This window comes from Pseudorca crassidens, chromosome 3 (assembly GCF_039906515.1).
Source record: "Pseudorca crassidens isolate mPseCra1 chromosome 3, mPseCra1.hap1, whole genome shotgun sequence".
Taxonomy (NCBI): Eukaryota; Metazoa; Chordata; class Mammalia; order Artiodactyla; family Delphinidae; genus Pseudorca; species Pseudorca crassidens.
In genome coordinates this window covers 52219289-52239995 of record NC_090298.1, presented here as the reverse complement: position 1 = coordinate 52239995, position 20707 = coordinate 52219289, and the positions used below count along the sequence as shown (strand labels likewise).

The 20707-nt window shown below is 34.9% G+C and overlaps 2 protein-coding genes across 2 annotated transcripts in view; both read left to right on the top strand.

The window, feature by feature from the left end:
* CENPK (centromere protein K) overlaps positions 1–5324 on the top strand; it is a 60461-nt gene extending 55137 nt beyond the window's left edge. Inside the window, exon 12 of the mRNA XM_067730822.1 lies at positions 5195–5324. Within this exon, the coding sequence (XP_067586923.1) occupies positions 5195–5224 (30 nt within the window). The 3' untranslated portion in view covers positions 5225–5324. The remainder of the gene's footprint in view (positions 1–5194) is intronic.
* A 105-nt stretch (positions 5325–5429) lies between these two features.
* The window catches only part of ADAMTS6 (ADAM metallopeptidase with thrombospondin type 1 motif 6), a 266226-nt gene continuing 250948 nt past the window's right edge, over positions 5430–20707 (top strand). The window contains exons 1-3 of the mRNA XM_067730807.1: positions 5430–5568; positions 7779–8143; positions 18192–18360. Coding sequence (XP_067586908.1) covers positions 5472–5568; positions 7779–8143; positions 18192–18360 — 631 coding nt within the window. The 5' untranslated portion in view covers positions 5430–5471. The remainder of the gene's footprint in view (positions 5569–7778; positions 8144–18191; positions 18361–20707) is intronic.

Here is a 20707-nt window from a genome sequence, read left to right as displayed (position 1 = left end):
AAAGAGAGTTAACATATTAAGAGAGTTAGTAGCACATTCTTTGGAACATTTGGTGGGGGAAGAGTAAAAGGTGGAAGAAGTGGTTAGCTCTCTTGGTTCTACCAAAGGGCATAGCTGATTATCAACATTTTGAGCTAACGTCAAGAGAAAAAGGTGTTTCTGTTTTTCAGGAGAGAAGTTATAATACGGATAACGTATATTTAACTTGCCATCTGGAAAAAAACAGTTTGGGACTATATGTAATTTGGGCCTTGATTTTTGTAGAATAATATTTTGTATTTTTGCTTTTGGCTTATTTGCTTTTCTTGTTAGTAAGTTTTAAGTTTCTTTAACTGTACCTTTCCTCGGAAACCAAACTTGCAAAATTTATATCTGATCTGGAAACTTTTGTACTTCAAGCCTTGGCATATGGTAGGTGACAATAAATATTTGTTGAGTGAATAAATGGAAAATGAGATGAAAAGTTAATTTTCACATATAAAAATTGAGTACCTGAAGGAAGCATAGTATTGTTGCTTCCTCTGTGAAGACGAAATCGGCTTTAAAAGAAATATCCAGAGTTAAGATGAATGAAAGAAGTCGAGAAGGATGTTATACATGTTCTTTAGCTCCATAATGATAGTTCATGAAAGGAAATTGTTACTTGGCTACTCCTAGATCATTTGAGTGGGAAGTAAAGATGATAGAGGAAAAAGACAAGTAAGTACCCTTCAACAAGGGCAGACTACTGAGGGAATCACTAAAGTGCAAGTTGTCTGATCTTATTTCTACTTAGTGTAGCTTTGATCCATGGAAGCTGTTAAATGATCCCTTAACTCTACTGGTTGGTGCATTTGTCTTAGGGAAAAACGCCTATGTGAAATCAATGTAAAGTGGAAGTTTTGATTCTGTTTTCAAATTTAAAATAGTTGTGAGCCCAGTTACCATGACTTAAATTCTTTACTGTTTGCTCTAAAAGACAATACAATCTAGTTGATTGATTCCATCATCATATCCAACCATTCCACATTTAAGGGAAGGAGGAACATGAAACTATTTTTGAAGGAAGGCTTTTGAAAAGTGATGAGTCAGATAACAAGGCGAAGGGGACTAATATTTATTTAACCATTAAAATGAAGTATGTGAACACTTTACATCATGTGTAATCTAGTAAACATCTCATCTATAAAAGTTAAGTAACCTGTAGGCAAGACAGGACTCAAAACCTTTGTGCTTTCCACAGCTTAATGCTTCTGCTGTACAATGTAAGGAGTTAATGCATTATGATTTCTGGGTAATTATGTACTATTTTAATATCAATCTGAATTTTGGAAACTATATCTGGATACGTTAGTACCTATACATATTTGTTTATGATGTCCAGATTAACTTCTTCAGTAGGTATCAGAAAGTAGTTTCACCCTTTCATTTTTATTGTGTAGGTAACTAAGAGTGGTTAGATATGGTAGTTGTTGTTGATTTTAGTTGAACTTGAGCCCACTCGTTTACTTATTGTTAAGTTTCCTCACTGGCATTAGAGGCTTGAAAAATGTGGGAAAGGAAGGAAGGAGTGAGAAAGGAGAAAGAAACTCCAATTTATTGAGTGCCCATGTGCCAGATACTGTAGCTAGTGGTGGAACCAAGGCTGTAGCTCTGGTTTGTTTAACTTCAAAGCTCCTGCCCTTTCTATTATGCATCAGTGCTCTTTTTACTGCAGGTCCTTAAATCAAATGTTAGTGTACTTTTGACCAGGTAGTTACATACTACCTTTTCTTTCAAGGCTACTGGCTTACTTAACTTGGGCATTTATAGGACAGTGCTAGTAATGTTAAGAGTGGAGGTTAAAAAACTGTGAAGAGCAGGAAATTTCTCAAGGGGAAAAAAAGAGTTGTTCCCTAAACCCAGGTAATTATATTGTAAGTTTGTCAGTTTCAGAGCCCAGGAAAATAGGAAAAAAGGATGAATGTGATTCAGTACAAATCTGTCACCACTACTAGAAATTAACTCGAATGTGTTAATTATATATTCCTCTTTAAAGGAAGATTAAAGTATATGAGGGACTCACTTAATGTCAGACATTTTTATGTAAAACACTCAAGTGATCTGAAAAAAAAATGAAGAGTAAATGTTCATGAAGCAACTGTTAAGGAGCTGGAGACTGTACATAAGTAGGTTGGGAATCAAGATAACTGGATTATTTTCTTTACCGTTGACCCTTGAACAACACTGGTTTGAACTGCAAGTCCACATATATAAGGATTTTTTTCAATAATAATACTACAGTAATACACTATCCTTGATTGGTTGAGTCTGTTATGGAGAAACCATGTGTGTAGAGGGCCAACTGTAGGTAATATTCAGATTTTTGCAGAAGGTCAGTACCCCTGGCTCACATGTTGTTCAAGGGTCAACTGTGTTGTTATTGAATGACGGTGTGATTTAATCTCTTTATAGATTCTTGCCTGTGAAAAGACATATACTGCCTGTTGTTTTGCCTAAATCATTGTAGAAGAAATTTTGAGATGAAACAGTTATTGTGTATCAAGTTGCTTAAAATTTCATGTTAATTAACGTATCATTTATGAATATCTATTTTGATACTGGTTGTATGCAACTGCTATTGTATATTTAAGTTACAGTGACTTAAAATGGAAGCGTGATATAATAGAAAGAATTTAGACTATAGAGTCAGATAGTCTTATGTACGACTCTGGGCTCTGCTGTTTTCAAGCTATGTGGCCACTATGAGCTTCAGCTTCTTTACCTGTAAATTGGCAGCTGTATTAGTTATCAATTGGTGCAAAGAATATCACCATAAACTTAGTGGCTTAAAACAACACACATTTATTAACTAACAGTTTCTGTGGTTCAGGAGTCTGGGCATGGCTTAGCTCTATCTTGTGCTTCAGAGTCTCTCACGGGGCTGCAGTCAAGGTGTTGGCAAGGACTAAGGTCACCACAGAACACTTGATTGGGGAGGCATATGCTTCTAAGCTCACATATTCAGGATTTAGTTTCTTGCAAGCTATTGCATTGAGGGCCTCATTTCCTAGCCAGTGGTTATCTGAAGGCTGCTCTCAGTTCCTTGCCATGTGAGCCTCTCCATATGGCAGTTTGTTTCATCAAAGCCCGACAAGGGAGTCTACTGTTAAGATGAAGTCAGAATCTTTTGTAATCTAATCATTGAAGTGACATCCCCTCACCTTTGCGGTATTATATTAGTTAGGATCAAATTACTCAAAGGAAGGGGGTTACAGAAGGGCATGGATTTTAGGAGGAACGATCATTGGGGCCATCTTCCTGACACAGGGACAATAATACCTGCTTTACAAGATTGCTGTGAATATTAAAAGAAGTAACATATATTTAAAGTTCTCTTTATTTTTGGACCTGACCTTAAACTACCTTTCTAGATATTATTACCTGTTAGTCTTCTGCATAGGAACCAAACTTACTATTATTACTAATAATATTTTCCATTTTTTTCTTTCCATCTAGACTTTGTGGACTCTGTTTCTTTAATTTGTAATGGTTGCCCCCAGAAGTTTGACTTGTGAAATTCTGTTCATCTTCCAGAGTCTATCTGAAATGTTACTTTTTTTCATAAACTTTCCTTCACCCATCAGACTCAGAAGTCATCTCCCTCATCTGATCTCCTCTAATACCTTTTATAACTTTATTATGGCATATATCAGCCTGTCTTGAGTTTTTTCTTTGTTCCTTAGATTATGAGTTCCTAAAGGGCAAAGATTGCGTCTTAATCTTTTCTTATCCCCATGTTATTATAGCATCATTTTTAAAACATTGTAAAACAACAGTTTTTGATTAATGAATTAGTTTTTCCAAGGTTTAGCAGTTTAATAATTTATAGACACAGATGTAAGGAACTTTAAATGGTTGTGGTTGTTTTATATGTTGTAATAACAATATTTCTAGCACTATAGGGAATGAAGTATTCCAAATAAGTTAAGTTTACAGTTAATCTTAAATATCCTTTAATATCCCTAAATTGATTTTATTTTAATCACTATTAATTAATTCATTCATTTACTCATCCATTTTTTTCAATCAACAAATATGTAAGGATTTATTATATGATAATCCCATGTATTAGGGTCTTGGGATGAAAATCTAGTATCTTTTGTATACTTCTCTGTCATAACAATAAGTTACATTATTAAAAGTAATTTAACCTTTTATTCCTGACGCAGGCATAGTATTTTGAATACCACATATTCAGCTGTACCACAGTCGTAATATACAATATGAACTATTAAGCTACATAAGGGCTATTTGTCTCTAGCTCCAACTGTATTGCTTGGGCTTCTAAAACTACTTTGTAGTTTTTCCTCTTTTTTTGTCACGTTTGTGCTTTTACTGAGCTAGTTTCTAGTCCCTTTGTTATTTTCTTATTCTAAAGTGCTATGTGCTGGGAAATTAGGTAGCCAAGTATGTCAGTGTTCTGTATAAAACGTGAATTCATGGACTCTGAAATTGTAAGTCGAAAGAAAATTACGTGAGATGGGACATGAAATCTGTTGTGATACCTGAATTGAATTTTTAAAACTTCTTTTCAGAAAATGAACTATTTTTCTTTACAGTTACATTCTAGATAGTTTAAATTGTCTCATATGTGTTGCTTTATGAGTCATAAAAGACTTCCAGATAAAGTCAAGGGTTACAGTAAATATGGTTCAACTTTTCAGAAGTTTAGTTTATGCTACTGAGTTTTCACAGACAGCTGCTTAATGCCACTGTGTATTTGTAGATCTACTCTGTAAGAAAAAAAAGATAGGTGCCTCATAAAGCAACAAATCAATCTCTGGACAGCAGTGTACTGAAAAGCATGTTAAGGAATGCAATCACATACTGTTTATCACTTTCACAAAATTATCTTTGTAAAGTCAGCCTAGTTTTATTTTATCAAAAGGTTAGTCGCTATACCCATACATTGTTATCTTCAAAGTTTTAAAAAGAATTTTTATAATCCTCTTCGGGTTCCTTCTTTGATTATTAAGTAGCTTTGGCATTATCCTGCTAACCATTTAGGTTTCTCATTTGGTATTTAGTCTTGTGAATGTTTATTTAAACTATAAAGGACAACAATGGTTTGATTTAATTATGTTATTTTGTAGTATGTCCTTTGGCAAGCAGTCAACAATATAGATCTGTCCATTCAGAATATTTTTCAGTTAACTTAAATTTTTTTTTCTAGGTTAAAAAATGGCCATACTTTAGTGACTAATCAGCCTAATGCTCTGCTTATGAAAATTTTACCATCATTATCTTTTTCATTTTGGACGGAGAAAATGAATCCAGATACAGAAGAAAGTACGGGATGTTGGAAAAAAATACCCGTTAAACAGTGGAATATCTAATAACTAATCTGCAAGAAGTATTAAAGAAATAAAATTGTTATGCTTCGATTTTGGCATGGTATTGACTCTCTAGCGCATAGGTAGCCCTCTAAAAAATCATCAGTTTTCTAAATTATGGAAATTTTGTGGAAGACGTTGACCTGGATTTTGAGCCTCGTCATGGCTTCATCGGAATTTCATAGTGACCACAGGCTTTCATACAGTTCTCAAGGTAGGATTCCTGCTTTTGAAACTGACAAAAAAAACGTTGCTATTTATCTTACAAGAAAAGACTCTGAATATTTAGTTTGGATGAACGTTTTCTTTGGGATGTATGCTGGTAGGAGCGGAGGCCTACTGTGTCAATTCAGTGCTAGTTTCATAAATGTTAATGACTCTAAAAGAGTTTGTTTAACTTGTCCTACTAGTATTTAATATCCAGTGCATTTTAGAGTTGACTGGTCTTTCTTAGAAGATGATACACCTAGGCCTCTTCTTCTGAATTCTAAACTTTAATAGGGTTACTCATTGCCAGTATTTACAGGCAAGGTCATGTTCAAAAGGAATCCAAAGGTTTTTCTTGCAAAAGAGCAAGAAAGCAGGCAAATTCTGATATAAGATCCTTCTAATATGGACCCTTAGTGGAAAAATATGTTTCCAAACTTAAGAATTCTGATATAAGGACTGGAAACTAGATAAAAGAGTAAGAGTTATAAGAAGTTCAACTTTTCAGATTCTAACCCATAGGTCCCTATAATTTTAATCTGTAAAATTGAACTTCATATCATAGAAAAGCTCTTAACAGAGGTCCCAGGAGTGAAGGTCATTTTGTTTTCCATGGACCAGTCCAATTCTTATGGAATTATTGAAAGCATACCTTTTGGATTCTCCTCCCATGAATGTATAGTTCATTTTTTTGGTGCTGATGAGCCAGATTTTCAAGGCTATTATAGATTGATGTATATATCTAGAAGTCCATATGTACAAAATGTGGCTCTCAAAGTAGATCAACAAAGCCATAGCATTTAGTATAAACTCTTATTTATGAGAAGTGAAATAAATATTACTTTTCAGTTTTTTTTCCATTTGGTCATGGTTTCATGGGAGTTTATATTTGTGGATGAACTTCATGTGTAGACAGTGAAGCAATTTGCAGACATTTGGTTCCACCTTAGTGATAAACTTAGCTAAAGGAAGATGTGGTTAAGAAGGTAGATTGGTAATATTTAGTACATCTAAGTGAGGAAAATATATTTAATAGTCCTCTGAATTTTTTGTCAATCTGATAATTATTAAACAACTTTATTTTGATATAGTATACATACCATGTAATCACCCATTTAAAGTATACAATTCAGTGGTTTATAGTATATTCACAGAGTTGTACAACTATCATCACAAGCAATTTTAGAACATTTTCATTACCCAAAAAAGAAACTCTGAAATCATTAACAGTCACTCCCCAGTTCCCTCCAAACCAACTTACCCCCAGCCCTAGGCAACCTCTAACCTATTTCTCTCTGCAGAGATTTGCCTATTCTGTATATTTATATAAATGGAATTCTATGTGACTGGTTCCTTTCACTTAGCATAGTGTTTTTATAGTCTTAGATAATGAACTTTGATTATGAAGGCATTCACGTCATACCATGTATCAGTACTGCATTTTTTTCTGTTGTAGAATAATCTGTTGTATGAATATACCATGTATTATTATAACAATAATTATTATTGTTATAATTATTATTCATTTGTCAATTGATGGACATTTGGGTTATTTACCTCTTTTGGCTATTATGAATAATGCTGCTATGAACATTCATGTACAAGTTTTTGTGTTGATGTACATTTTCATTTCTCTTGTAAAAATACCTAAGAGTGGAATTGCTGGGTCAGGTGGTAGTTCCGTGTTTAACTTTTTGAGGAACTGCCAGACCGTTTTCCAAAGTGGCTGCTGTATTTTACATTGTAACTGATAATTTTTAAAAAAAAGAAAAAAATTCTACAAGACTGTAGAGATTCTATATAAACTCTTTTGGATAACTTTCATAAACATATTTTATCTGAATGAAATTCTGTTCTTTTACATATGTGTACTTTTCACTGTTTTTTGTTTCAATATAAAATATTCATATTTACTGTAGAATTTAGCTTTTAGAATTCATGTCTTTAAAATTAGATTTAAAAAAGAAAAATAGCCTTTCAAAATAATTTTAGAATTTTTTTTAAGGAATGGAATATTTGGAACTTAATTCATTTTGAGATTTTAAACTTCTGCTCTTTCAGTTTTGTTTAATATAACATTTTTTGTCCATACCTCACATATAATGATACATAGTTTTAAGCAATATTGTTGTTGTTTATACTGCTACTTCTTTGTTCTGTTAAATTTTCTTTTCTTCCATGTGTTTTTTCTGGATTCTCTGCCTTGTGATTACAAAGAGGAATTCCTGACTTATCTAGAACACTACCAGCTAACTATTCCAATAAGGGTTGATCAAAATGGAGCTTTTCTCAGCTTTACTGTGAAGAATGATAAGCACTCCAGGAGAAGACGGAGTATGGACCCTTTCGATCCACAACAGGCAGTATCTAAGTTATTTTTTAAACTTTCAGCCTATGGCAAGCACTTTCACCTAAACTTGACTCTCAACACAGATTTTGTGTCCAAACATTTTACAGTAGAATACTGGGGGAAAGATGGACCCCAGTGGAAACATGATTTTTTAGACAACTGTCATTACACAGGATACTTGCAAGATCAACGTAGTACAACTAAAGTGGCTTTAAGCAACTGTGTTGGGTTGGTAAGTAGATGTTATAATTTTAAATTTCTGATGGGAAAATAAATTCACAATATAAATGTCTTTCCTCAGATTAATAAAATATATACATATATATACATATATATATGTGTGTGTGTGTGTATATATATATATATATATATATATACAGTTTATCTAGGGAAAGTAACATTCTAAAATTTTTTATTTCTGCTGCCTTTGCTTTTGATAATCTTTTTCATAATGTTTGCATTGACTTTTCAAAGTAAGAACAAATTTTAAAACCCCATATTATTAGTAGAAGAATGAATGAAACCTCACGTTTCCTTTTAGAGTTACATTTTTCTGTTCAAATAGGATATCCTTAATGCATATAAAAAACTCAATCATTATGAGGAGCTTAAGGGTATTATATGTATGTATGTATATATTATGGCAGGAAACCATGACATGGATTGCCTCCTTAGGTCTCTTTCTATACTATCTTTCTCTGGTAATCAACATAGCTTAAAATTACGTATGACCTACTTAATGTTTATAAGTTCTTGAAGGAAAATCTTTTATATCAATGTCTCTTTATGAAGTAATTTTCCCTATATTTATCTGAAAATTGATAATAAATCTTATTTTACTTAGAAATTGGATTTCAAGAGTATAGGTTCTAGCCGGGGCATTTGAGTCCATTCTAGTCTAATGGTAAATACATAGTTCAAGGTGGCACATAGTAATGGTTGTAGAACAAAGCATGTTCTTCTACTTCTGCTTCCTCTAGTTCACACTTCCTTTACTGCTTTTATCCCGTTCAGGCTAGTATAGATGTTTCATTAAAGCTTTATCTGTTTAAAAGAGTACACACATTTTGATGCTCAACTCACATTTTCAGAAATTGTTTTTCTTCCTTACTCTATTACATCCATATCCTCATTTTTACTTCAGTATAAACAACTACATAATTAGAGTTGGGTTTAAATAGTTCTAAATCTGGAAGGAGTTTTACAAACCACCCAGTGGAGAAAAATTTTCACTATAGGTATACATAAGAATTTGCTCAGGTTATCTATTTTCTTTAACTATTAATAAGTCAAAATGATTACTTAGATTTTAATATTTGGGTTTAATTCCTATAAAATAGACACATTGAATACATTCCTCACTAGCTTCTTTCTCTATAAGCAGTTAAGCTTTATATACAAAAGAGATTTATCTTTTTGAATAAAGATAAATTATCCAAAATAAATCTGTTTTAAAACTTCTTACATGTTAAAATGACATTTGCTGTTAAGTACAATAGAAAAATACTGTTCCTAGTCATTGACCAAGCTCTTTGAATTTGGCATTAACATTAATTATTGCCATTGATAATTTTAACAGGGTGGTGAAATGAACGGATTTGAGATTTAGGGGAAAAAAGCTAATTCTATTGTGAGATTTGAGGGAAGAGGAGAGATTGGAAATATGAAGATGAGTTAGATCATGTAGGAGATAATGAAGGCCTATAGCAAGACTATGGCCCTGGGAATGGAGAAGATAGAAAGAATTTGAACCACATTTTGGTGAGAAAATTTATAGGATTTGTGTCATTAATTTTTCTTCCCTGGCATATAGTACATAGTAGATATTTAATAATATTTTTAAAAATTGAAATATCATTGAACTGGGTGTGGGATGAAGGAGAGAAAGTAATTGAAGTTGATTGAGGTTTCTCTTTTTGATGAGGCTGTATATGAACTTACTAGCAGAGAAAGGGAATGGTAGTAGAATGTTGGATTAGAAAGGAAGATAAAGAGAGTGATTCTGATATAGTAAATGTGAAGAATCTGAAGAAATAAAGGTTAAAGATGTCTAGTTGGCTTTTGGGAAATATAGCTCTGAAATTTAGAAGAGAATTTAATTCTGGAAACAGTTGAGAATTGCTCATATAAGTGACTACTGATGAAACGGTGAAAGATGTTGATGAGGCAAAAGTGAGAAGGTTGTAAATGGAAACTTTTCTATACTTAAGGGGATAGCAAAGTGTCATTCATCTATTTTTCATCCTCATTGAGACTTTCTGTGTGTCTTATTCTCTCTTATTTCTATTCGTTAACACCTGTTTTACTTTGCTTCCTATTGAAACTGCATGGTCCATGTTGACTCACTTTTTTTGTTGTTGTTGTTAATTTTTATTGGAGTATAGTTGCTTTACAATGTTGCTCGATCTAGGTGTGGTCTGCCAGGTTTGTCCACTAGTTACTCTTTCCCCTTGGCAACTAATAAGGAATTTGTGAGCAGATACTTTGTGAGCAGATACTATGTAAATATCCTATTCTTCATCTCACTTTTACCCACAAGTTTTAGTAACCCTCGCCTTCATTCTTATTTTATATCATGTTACATTTTTAATCAAATGGAATATGTAAACAAGTTTTTCTAAAATCCCACTTTTCTAAGGCCCCTTTTAATCAATTCTGTTTTTAATTGTTCTATATAAAATAGTTTTCAATGTAGAGATCATTAGTGTTTTCTAATCATACTTCCTTACCCATAGTTTCAGTTTTACAATGCTTGCACCACTCAAAGGAAAAAATTCCTAACATTATAATCTATCAGTTGTTTAAAATAATGTTACTTTTTAGTTTGCTTTATATTTGAACCATTGCTTTCTTATTTAGGTTTTGTTTTTCTGGAGTTTCTAGTTACTTTTATTTTGTCTTATTGAGGAAAAAAAAATGATTTCTTTACCAACTGATCAGTTTCATCCAGTTCCTTAGTCCTTATACCTATTGCTTGGAATATATTTCATTCTTCTTTGGAGGTATTTTTCTTGGAGTATATGGGTTAATTAATTTCTTGAGCTATTACACTTCTCTCATCTTGGGATTTCTTTTTTCCTAGGTTAGTTCCACATCTTCTTCTTTCTGAGTTTACATCCTGGTTTTGTTGGAGAACATCTTCAAGTAATTACCTCAGAAAAGGTGCCTGAGAAGTAAAATTTCTGAGTCCTTGCCTATTTGAAAGTGACTTTATGTTACCCTCATGTTTGGTTAATAATTTAGTTGGATATAGAATTCTAGGTTCAAAAATAGTTTTCCTTCAGAACCATGGATGGTAGAATTGGAAAAGGGAAATATGGGGTATCAAATTTATCTCTATGGTTTTATATCTTAGGAAAAGATTTAAAGAGCTAAAAAAAATTGGCATTGATACATTTTGGGTGGCAGATAGAAGTCTGCTTCTTGTTCTTTTCCTCTTCTTTTAAAAGTTTTTTTTTAATATGATATGCTTTTCTCCTTATCCTTCCTGTTTCAAGAATTTTATAAATAATGTGGTAAGCTGTGGGTCTTCTTTCCTGACCCCTATTTTGTATTTGATGGGTGATTTCAATTTAAAGACCCTCCTTCAACTTAGAGAAATTTAAAAAAATATTTCCTTAGTGATTTTATCTCCTTGTCCCTCACCACCCCATTCTGTAATTGGTTTTCTGCTTCTCTTATCTCTCTTCCCCCCTTTTTTTTCTGTTCTAAGTTCTATGAGATTTTCCTACTTTTGCTTTCTTTTTCTTTAATTGATTTACAAATTATAGCAGTCATATTTCTAATTTTCAACAGATCTTTCCTGCATTGTTTCTTTCTTCATATTTTGTTCTTATTTGATGAAAAATGATTTTCTTCTATCTCTCTAAGATACTAAAGACTATAAACCTAGTTAAAAAAGACCAATGACCCCATTAGACTTTCTATTCATTTAGTTATGTTCATAGTTGCTTCTCTACTTTTTCCATTATTAATTCATCCATTCACCAAGTGCTTATAAGTACCTACCATGTAACAGGCACTGTTCTAGGTGCTAGGAGTACAACAGTGAACAAAACAAGAATCCCTGTTATTGTATAGCTTGCATTCTAGTGGAGGAGATACACAATAAGATAAATAAATAAAAATCATAATATGTTGGATACTGATAAGTTCTAATGTAGAAAAAATATTGAGTAAAGACCTTAAAAGAAATGAGGAAAGGAATACTGACATCTGAGAGATAAGATTTCCAGGTGGAAATCTTCAAGTACAAAGGTCTGATCTGAGAGTGTTTGAGGAACAGCAAGAAGACTACCATGGCTAGAGCTAAGTGAGAGAGAGGAAGAGTAATGGAAGGTGAAGTTAGAAAGGAAACTTGGGGGCCAGTTGTTAGGTTTTAGAGGACACAGTTAGGATAGAATCAATGATGATTCCAAGCTTGGGGCCTGAGCAACTAGAAGAAAATAGCAGCCATCACATGAGATGAGAAAGACTCAGACATTAACTGAGATGGAAAAGCTTAGGAGGAGTAGGTTGGGGGGTGGTATATATCGTAGCTTCAGTTAGACATGTTAAACTTGAGATTATTGTATAGGATGCTGGGTATCCAAGCCTGGAGTTCAGGAGAGAGATGTGTGTTATGAAGTTATTTTGGGGGTCATCTATATAAATATAAATGACATTTAAAGCCAGGAGATTATGTGAAATTGCTTAAGGGAGAGTATATATAGAATAAATAAGAGGTCTAAGGACTGAGCCTTTGAGTGCTCCAAGGGGTTAAGGAGGTCAGAAAGATGTGGAGAGGACAGCAAAGAACAGTGGAGTAAGAAGGTTGAAGGAAAACCAGGCAAATATCCTAGAAGCTAAGAGAAGGAAGTATTTCAAGGGAAAAATGCTGCTGAGTCAAAATAAGAGTATGACTGAACACCAATCATTGAATTTATCAGTGAAGAAGTTATTGATGACCTTGGCAAAAGCAGTTTTGGTGAAGTCATAGTGGGGTTTGGAAAAGAGGCAAAAGCCTGATGTGAGTAGGTTTAAGAAGGAATGGGAGGGCTTCCCTGGTGGCGCAGTGGTTGAGAGTCCGCCTGCCGATGCAGGGGACACGGGTTCGTGCCCCGGTCCAGGAAGATCCCTCATGCCGCGGAGCTGCTGGGCCTGTGAGCCATAGCCGCTGAGCCTGTGCTCTGCAGCAGGAGAGGCCACAACAGTGAGAGACCCGCGTACTGCAAAAAAAAAAAAAAAAAAAAGGAATGGGAGAAGAGTAAAGAATAAAGAATATATAGACAATTATTTTGAGGACTTTTGGAAAAGCAAGAAATGATCGGTTGCTGCAGGCAGAAGTGGGAGTCTTTATCATTTTGTTTTATAAAAATGAGAATGATTGTGTAAAGAGAAGAGAAATTTCTGGAGTGAATTCTCTGATAGGCGAGAAGGGATGAAATCATCAACATAAATCGAATAATTTCTTATCTAGGAGAATGGACAGTTCGTCCATAATAACAGGAAATAATATAGAACATATGGACATGAGATGCAGGTAGGTTGGTATTTGCGGTTGTAGAGGTTTGCAGGAGGTTGTGTGCTGTTTTCTGTTGGAATGGAAGATGGAAAGATGAGGTGTTAGGGGATTAAGTAGAGAGGAGAAAGTATGAAATATTTATCCCAGAGAGCAGGATACTGAATGAACTAGAGAAACATAGTATAATTGCCATGAAGCGTCAAGGACACAGTTGAGATTTGTGATGATGGATTTAAGCAAGACTAGTCTAAGGTAAGATGGACAAGTTATTCAAAGGAGAGGAAGCCAAGGAAGTGAGAGGACAGGGATTGAAGAGACCATCTATGTAAGTAGTTCTTAAGCTGGGGTCTATGGATAGAATTCAGGGGGTTTGTTAACTGGAATGGGGAAAATTTCATCTTTATCTTTACTAATTCTTAAGTGAAATTTAACATTTCCTTCAGTTAACAATATAGGTAACAAGCCAGTAAAGTAATAGCAGTACCTGTAACTTTGTCTTGATAGAAATGATATTTTCATATCATGTTACAGTTTTTGCAGGTCCCTTAAAATATTATTTATGTTAATCACTATTGTGAAATTATAGTAGTTATTAGATCTATTGCAAAGCTTCTTATTTAAAGAGTTACAAAAAGGCATATGTATTACTATATTACATTTTTAAAATATTTTAATAACTGTATTTCATTATAATTGGTTTTATTTATTATCCTATATATTTCTTTTGCATTTAAGATATTATTCTGAGAAGTGGTCCCCAGGCTTCACCCCTAGACCTTCAGAGGGATTCAGGGCACGTGCACACACACAAATTTTAAGAACCAATGATATAAGATATTGAACCATTGATATAAGATACTGAAGTCAACAATTATTCAGGAGTGGTATTGCAGAGGGTGACAGTGACCCAGAAGCTAAGATCTTTGAGGAATGAGGAAAGTGACTTTGGGTCAGTAGATAACTACAGCTAGCAGAGGGAGAAGGTGATGGTATGGGATTTGAAGGTGGTAAGGTTTTTTCTTTTTTTGGAGGAGAGAGGGATAATTGTTTAGAAATGGCAATGAGTACAAGAACTCTTAACCCTACCTCCAGGTCCAATAGGAGGTATGTAGGAGAGAAAGTAGCCACCATTCCAGAAGATTACAGGGAAGAAACAATGTTATCTAGGGAGATTCAGGTTTTTGTTTGAGCAAGATGAAGTGAACATTCACAGATGAGGCTGAGTGTATAGGAGATTTTGTATATAATTGACCTTGAGTTTGAGAGGGTACAGCAGAAGTGTTTTAAATGGTGAAGGGGGAAGTAGAAGATGGGATCAGAAAACATGATGTACTTAACCATATGGGGAGTAGAATCCAGGGGATGGACCTTGGGCATTTTGGAGGGACTGGCATGACAAGGCAAGGCGGCATGATGAGATTAATCCTGATGGTCCAGAGGCCAGCAGTGTAGAGGTGAGTGGGGATGCTGAGGGAAGTGGGAGTAGGGCTCTTGCTAGGCATGCACAGATTTCTGGGACTCCCACCTAACTCAGGTCCTCTATCATCTGGCCTCCAGCTCCTTTCTAATCTCATAATCATTTTCCCCTTCCCTCCCTTTAGCCACAGTAGCTCCTTGCTGTTTCTCAAATACTGCATGCCTGCTCCTACCCCGTTGCCTCTGCACTTGCCATTCCCACTGTCTGATCTGCTCTTTCCCAAGATATCTGTTTGGCACGCTCCTTCACTTTATTCAAGTTTCTGTTCAAATATCACCTTATTATAGAGGATGTTCCTGACCATCCTAAATAGTTTATATAATTCTCTCTGTCCTCTGATGACTTTCTGTCCTCTTACTGCTTTATTTTTCTTCTTGACATTTCTTACTACCTGATTGATTATTTATTTATATAATGAATGACTGACTTTTTTCTACCTCTTCCCACCAAAATGTAAGCTCCATGATAGAGCCAGAACTTTGTTTTTTTCACTTTTGTATTCCCACCACCTAGAACAGTACCTGCCATGTGATAGGCACTCAAAACATACTTGGTGAATGAATAGACAAAGTTAGAAGCACCCCTCAGGGGACTTCCCTGGTGGTCCGGTGGTTAAGACTCTGTGCTCCCAATGCAGGGGCCCTGGGTTCGATCCCTGGTCAGGGAGCTCAGATCCCACATACCGCAACTAAGCCCACGTGCCGCAACTAGAGAGCCTGCACGCTGCAGTGAAGACCCAGCACAGCCAAAATTAATTAATTAATTTTAAAAAAAGAAGAAGAAGCAACACTCAGAGGATAAGGGAATTATAGTGGCTAAGAGTCCAGTCTCCAAAGATAGTTGAGTGAATTTGTTACTTAGCTTTGCTCAGTGTAGGTTTCTCATCTGCCAAGTAGACCTGATAGTAGTATTTACTTCATAGAGCTATTAAGATTAAATGAGATAATGAGTGTAAACATTTTACAGAGTACCTAACTCTGGATTTTCTTCCAGGGCCTTTCCGTTCTTGAAATTAGAGATTTTATTTACTTACCAAGTTTCTGACTCTGTTTTTCTCCAGCAACCTGAGTTTTTTGCTGAGGACCTTTTGACATCTTCTGCCCATAGTCCAGCATCACATGACTTTAGTGCTCTCCCCTTTCTGGGCAGTACTCTAGACACTTATCAAAACTTCTTATACAAGCCCTCTCTTCTGCATGTGCCCTCTTTTCTTCAGGAGCCTTGCTCAGTTTGCTATTACTTTGTTAATCTTGATGGTAAAGTAATTCATGATCAGGTATTAGAATTTGTTACTGGCGTATTATATTATTCCTGTCAGTATTTGCATTTAATTTAGGGACTAATATCCTAAAAGTAAAGCAACAGTGGTGAAAATAATGTGAAGTGACTAGGTCTGCTTTTTTTTTCTTTTTGCGGTACGCGGGCCTCTCACCGTTGTGGCCCCTCCCGTTGCGGAGCACAGGCTCCAGACGCGCAGGCTTAGTGGCCATGGCTCATGGGCCCAGCCGCTCCGCGGCATGTGGGATCTTCCCGGACCGGGGCACGAACCCGCGTCCCCTGTATCAGCAGGTGGACTCTCAACCACTGCGCCACCAGGGAAGCCCTAGGTCTGCTTTTTTGTTTTTTGCATTCTTTAGCTCATTTCATGTAGGTGGCTGCCAACTTCATCTGTAAGTTAGAGCAACTCTGATTATGTCTTATTTTTCTTTCCAAGCATGTGGTACTTAGCATGAATTTCCCTAAACAGAATCATAGAGGTTTAGATTCAAAGGGATCTTAGAGATTATCTGGACCAGAGGTTTTTAGCTTTTTTTTTCTTTTTAAATCGGCAAAATTCTTTTCTCAAATGAAATGTTATGTGGAAACTTAATATATAGATTAATAAAAACACAGCTGATTCCTAATCCCAGGAATCCAAGCCAGGTAGGTCTACCTTTGTTGTCTGGGGCAGTCCCCTAAGGGCACTTCCATGGAACCCTTAGGGCTCCCTAGAGTGCTGTTTTAAAACCACTAATTTACACCAACCCTTTCATTTTTCCAGCTGAGGAAATACGCTCAGAGAGTTTATGTTTTCTCCAGTGTTACAGGGTAAATTAGTTGGGTTAAGAACAGTCCTCACATGTGCCATTCTTAGGAAAACACTATTAGACAAGGATGGAAGTTCTTATTTCTGATGTAGATAACTTACTATCTCATTTCTTTTAATCAGCAAATTTTATTGGCTGTATATACTACATATGAGACATTTTCTATGGGTGTAACTGATACCAAGAAACCCTTTCTTTAAGACAGCAAATAGTATGGTTGGGAAAATAAAACATGCAGTTGGAAAGTTATACCAAATTTGAATACAGATTCAAGACCTGAGATGTAGCAAAGCATAATAGAATTAATTAAAAATAAATGATACCAATAATAAGCTCTGTTGGAGATCAGAGGAGGCTGATGCTACTGCAGTTGGACTCAAAAAAAGTTTTAAAGAGGAGCTATGACTGAGCTAAGTAGGACTTGGCTAAGTAAATAGATGTAAGGCTATATAATACTGTAAATAAGAGCAGAGCTTTGTGGGAATACCAGTGCCTTCACTTACCTCTATGTAATGATGGGCAGGTTCTTAACCTCTGAACCTATTACTTCATCTACAGAATGGGGATGTATGGGACATATATGAATTAAGGACATATATACTGGTGTAACATAAAACTTTAAATGGGAGTAGTTTATCACAATAGTTTATTTCTCCCTTATGTGTGTCTAGATTGGACAGCTTTCCATGAGGTCAGTCAGGGACCCATGTTCTTTCTCTTTTGGCTTCCACCTTTCCTAGGTCTTTTCTCAGAGAGAGTAAAGAATTCCACTGGAGAGGTTCTCGGGGGGTGGGCCTGAAAGTGGTATATGCTCTGCCTATTTTCTGTTGGCCAAAACTCAGTTACAAAGCTATACCTAAACGCATAGGAGTCAGTTAAGTTGTGTGCACAATTTGGAAAGGAAATAAGTCTTAGTGAACATACAAGAGGTCTCTGCTACCTCACATCGTTATTGGGAAGATTAGAGGAAATAATGTATGTGTTATGCTTAGTACAGGGCATAGCATGTAAAGGTATTTAAACATCCTTTTTACAGAATAGGAAAATTTATATAATGTTTTGCTGAGTATAGATAATTCACTAAATTTCTATCAACATGTGTTTTAACCTCCTTTTTGGAGAGGTATCAGTTTATTTTTGACTCCTGGTAATAATACTAATTAATATTTAAAATGATTCTTCTTGGTAAATTCTTTGTTTCTTTTTCTTTTAGCATGGTGTTATTGCTACAGAAGATGAAGAATATTTTATTGAACCATTAAAGAATACCACAGAGGACTCCAAACATTTTAGTTATGAAAATGGCCATCCTCATGTTATTTACAAAAAGTCTACTCTTCAACAACGGCATCTATATGATCACTCTCATTGTGGGGTTTCGGGTGAGTGTGGGGCTTTTAGAAAGTATAGTCTTGTATTGCCACTTTCTTCTGGCACATAAGGTAAGATTAATAATAAAAGTAAACAGGAATTTGAGTAATTAGAATGATAATGTCCAGAGTCCTCTTAAAATATGTCACCTATTGATAGTTTTAAGTCAATTTTGGAAGCTCTTAAGAAGTCCGTAAAATACAAACCTGTGTAAAATTTGATATTTTTTTCTTAGAAGGGGAAACCTTATTTTATCCAGGTAATAGTTACAGCTTTCATGCACAGGTGTTCCATAGTACTCTGTGCTGTTTGGTTTGCCTGATATTTTTATGCTAGTGGTAGGAATCTAAACATTTGAATAAGACTTGAAGAGTCTTAAAGGTAGTATTCAAAGATAGTGTTAGTTAGAGTACTATAGAAATACATAATAGGGACAACAAACCTAGCCTTTAGTGGTCAAAGAAGACTTCAGGGAGGAAGTGACTTTTAAGCTGAGGGAGTAATGGGTAGAGTGTTCCATATAAAGGGAATAGCATTTACAAAGATTCTGAAACAAAAGAGAGAATGTCACATTCCAGGAACTGACAGTTCATATAACTGGATATTAGAGAAGGGGTGAGATTCATAGTGGTTGGGGGGGAGTGGTCATGAGAGGTGAAACTGGAGAGATAAAAAGTGGCCAAATCACAAAGGGCTTGTAAACCACTTCGAGGAGTTTACCTTCAGTATACTGGAATCCTACTGAAAGGTTTTATGCAGTAGAAATCACAAGATCAGATTTGGGTTTTAAAAAGATTACTCTGGCAACCATATGGAGACTGATTTAGAGAAGAGAAAGACTAGGGTAGGGAGTTAGGAGGCTGTTTAGTCTAAAGCTTAGAAAGCTTAGAGAAATAGAGGATATAGCATAGCATAGTAGAAAGAACATGGGCTTTGGCATACTTGTGGACAAATTATCCAACCTCTCTGAGTACTCCTTTCAGCACACATTAGTTACTCAGTACAATGGTAGCTATCATTATTATTGGGATGACTTTTTCTAGCATTTAAAGAGCCACTATATTAAAAAAAAAAAAAGGAGTAGATTTATTCCATGTAGTTCTAGTAGCTGGAACTAGGAGCAGAATATTTCAGAAGGAGATTTCAGCTCAATACAGAGAAGAGTTCACCAACAAGTAAATTTAATAAAAAATAGAATGGGTTCAACAGGTAGATTTGTTATAATGGAATGGGTTGCCTTGTGAATTAGTGAATGCATCACGCTCTTGTTTCTTCTCTGTATCCTTATAGGCTCTTTTACTTCTGCTTCAAGTACAGTTGTTCTTTGGAGTTCTCATTCTCCATACTCTCTTCTTGAGTCATCTCTGAGGCTTTTAATTATGAGAGGTTCTTGTTGGTCAAGAATAATTGGTACTAGAAAAAGGTCACTTAAAGTGAATCTAGTTGAGGCATGAAATACAGTGTCATGGTAAATAATGAAAAAAGGTTTGATTTGTCTTTGAAATGAATAAAGAAGCTAAACATTATGGAAATAGTTTATCTTATATTTAACAAAATTTAGGCTATAAGTACAACTTTATATAAATTTTTTAAAAACTAGGATTCATATATTTAGCTGTTTATTGTCATATAATTTTGCCACCATTTTTTCCATAACATGATGTTTAAAGATCACCTTTTGCAAAAATATTTAAAGATTTCATCATGTTCTGAAAGGTATCTCTTAACTGTTTGAGATTCAGGTTATCCTCTTTTGAAGTGACTATTTCGTTACTAACTGGTATTTACCAGGCAGAGCCTTATTTTTCAATGGTTTAGGCATGAATCAGGCAGTTCTCCAAATCTACTTTTATTGCCATCATAGACCACTGTAATGACTTTCTATCTAGTCTTCCTATCTCCAGGTTTGTCCTTTTCTGTCTTTAGTCAAGTCTATCTCCTAATTCTGGCTTACACACCTTCACTGGCTTCCCAATAGTGGGATTATAGTAGTAGCTCCCTAAATTCCATGGGAATGTCACTAGATGTTATTGGGGAAAAAATCACTTTATGTTTAATAAGTTTGAGAAATGTCTGGTTAAGAACTACCTTAATTGTGACACTAGCTCAACAACGTCGTTCAAGTGAGATATGCTGTTATAGGCATACACATTGCCAGTTAATCTGTTAATCAGGAACTCAAGTTTATATCAGAATATAAGATATGAAAACCCTCTTGACAGTGGGTATTTTTATCTCATATTCAAATATGAATTTTCCCATTCTAATTAGATTTAAGCTATTGATTAAAAATTTTTTATGAAAGTAATATCTGTTCTTTGTAGAAATTTTAGAAAATACAGGATAAAAAGAAAAATA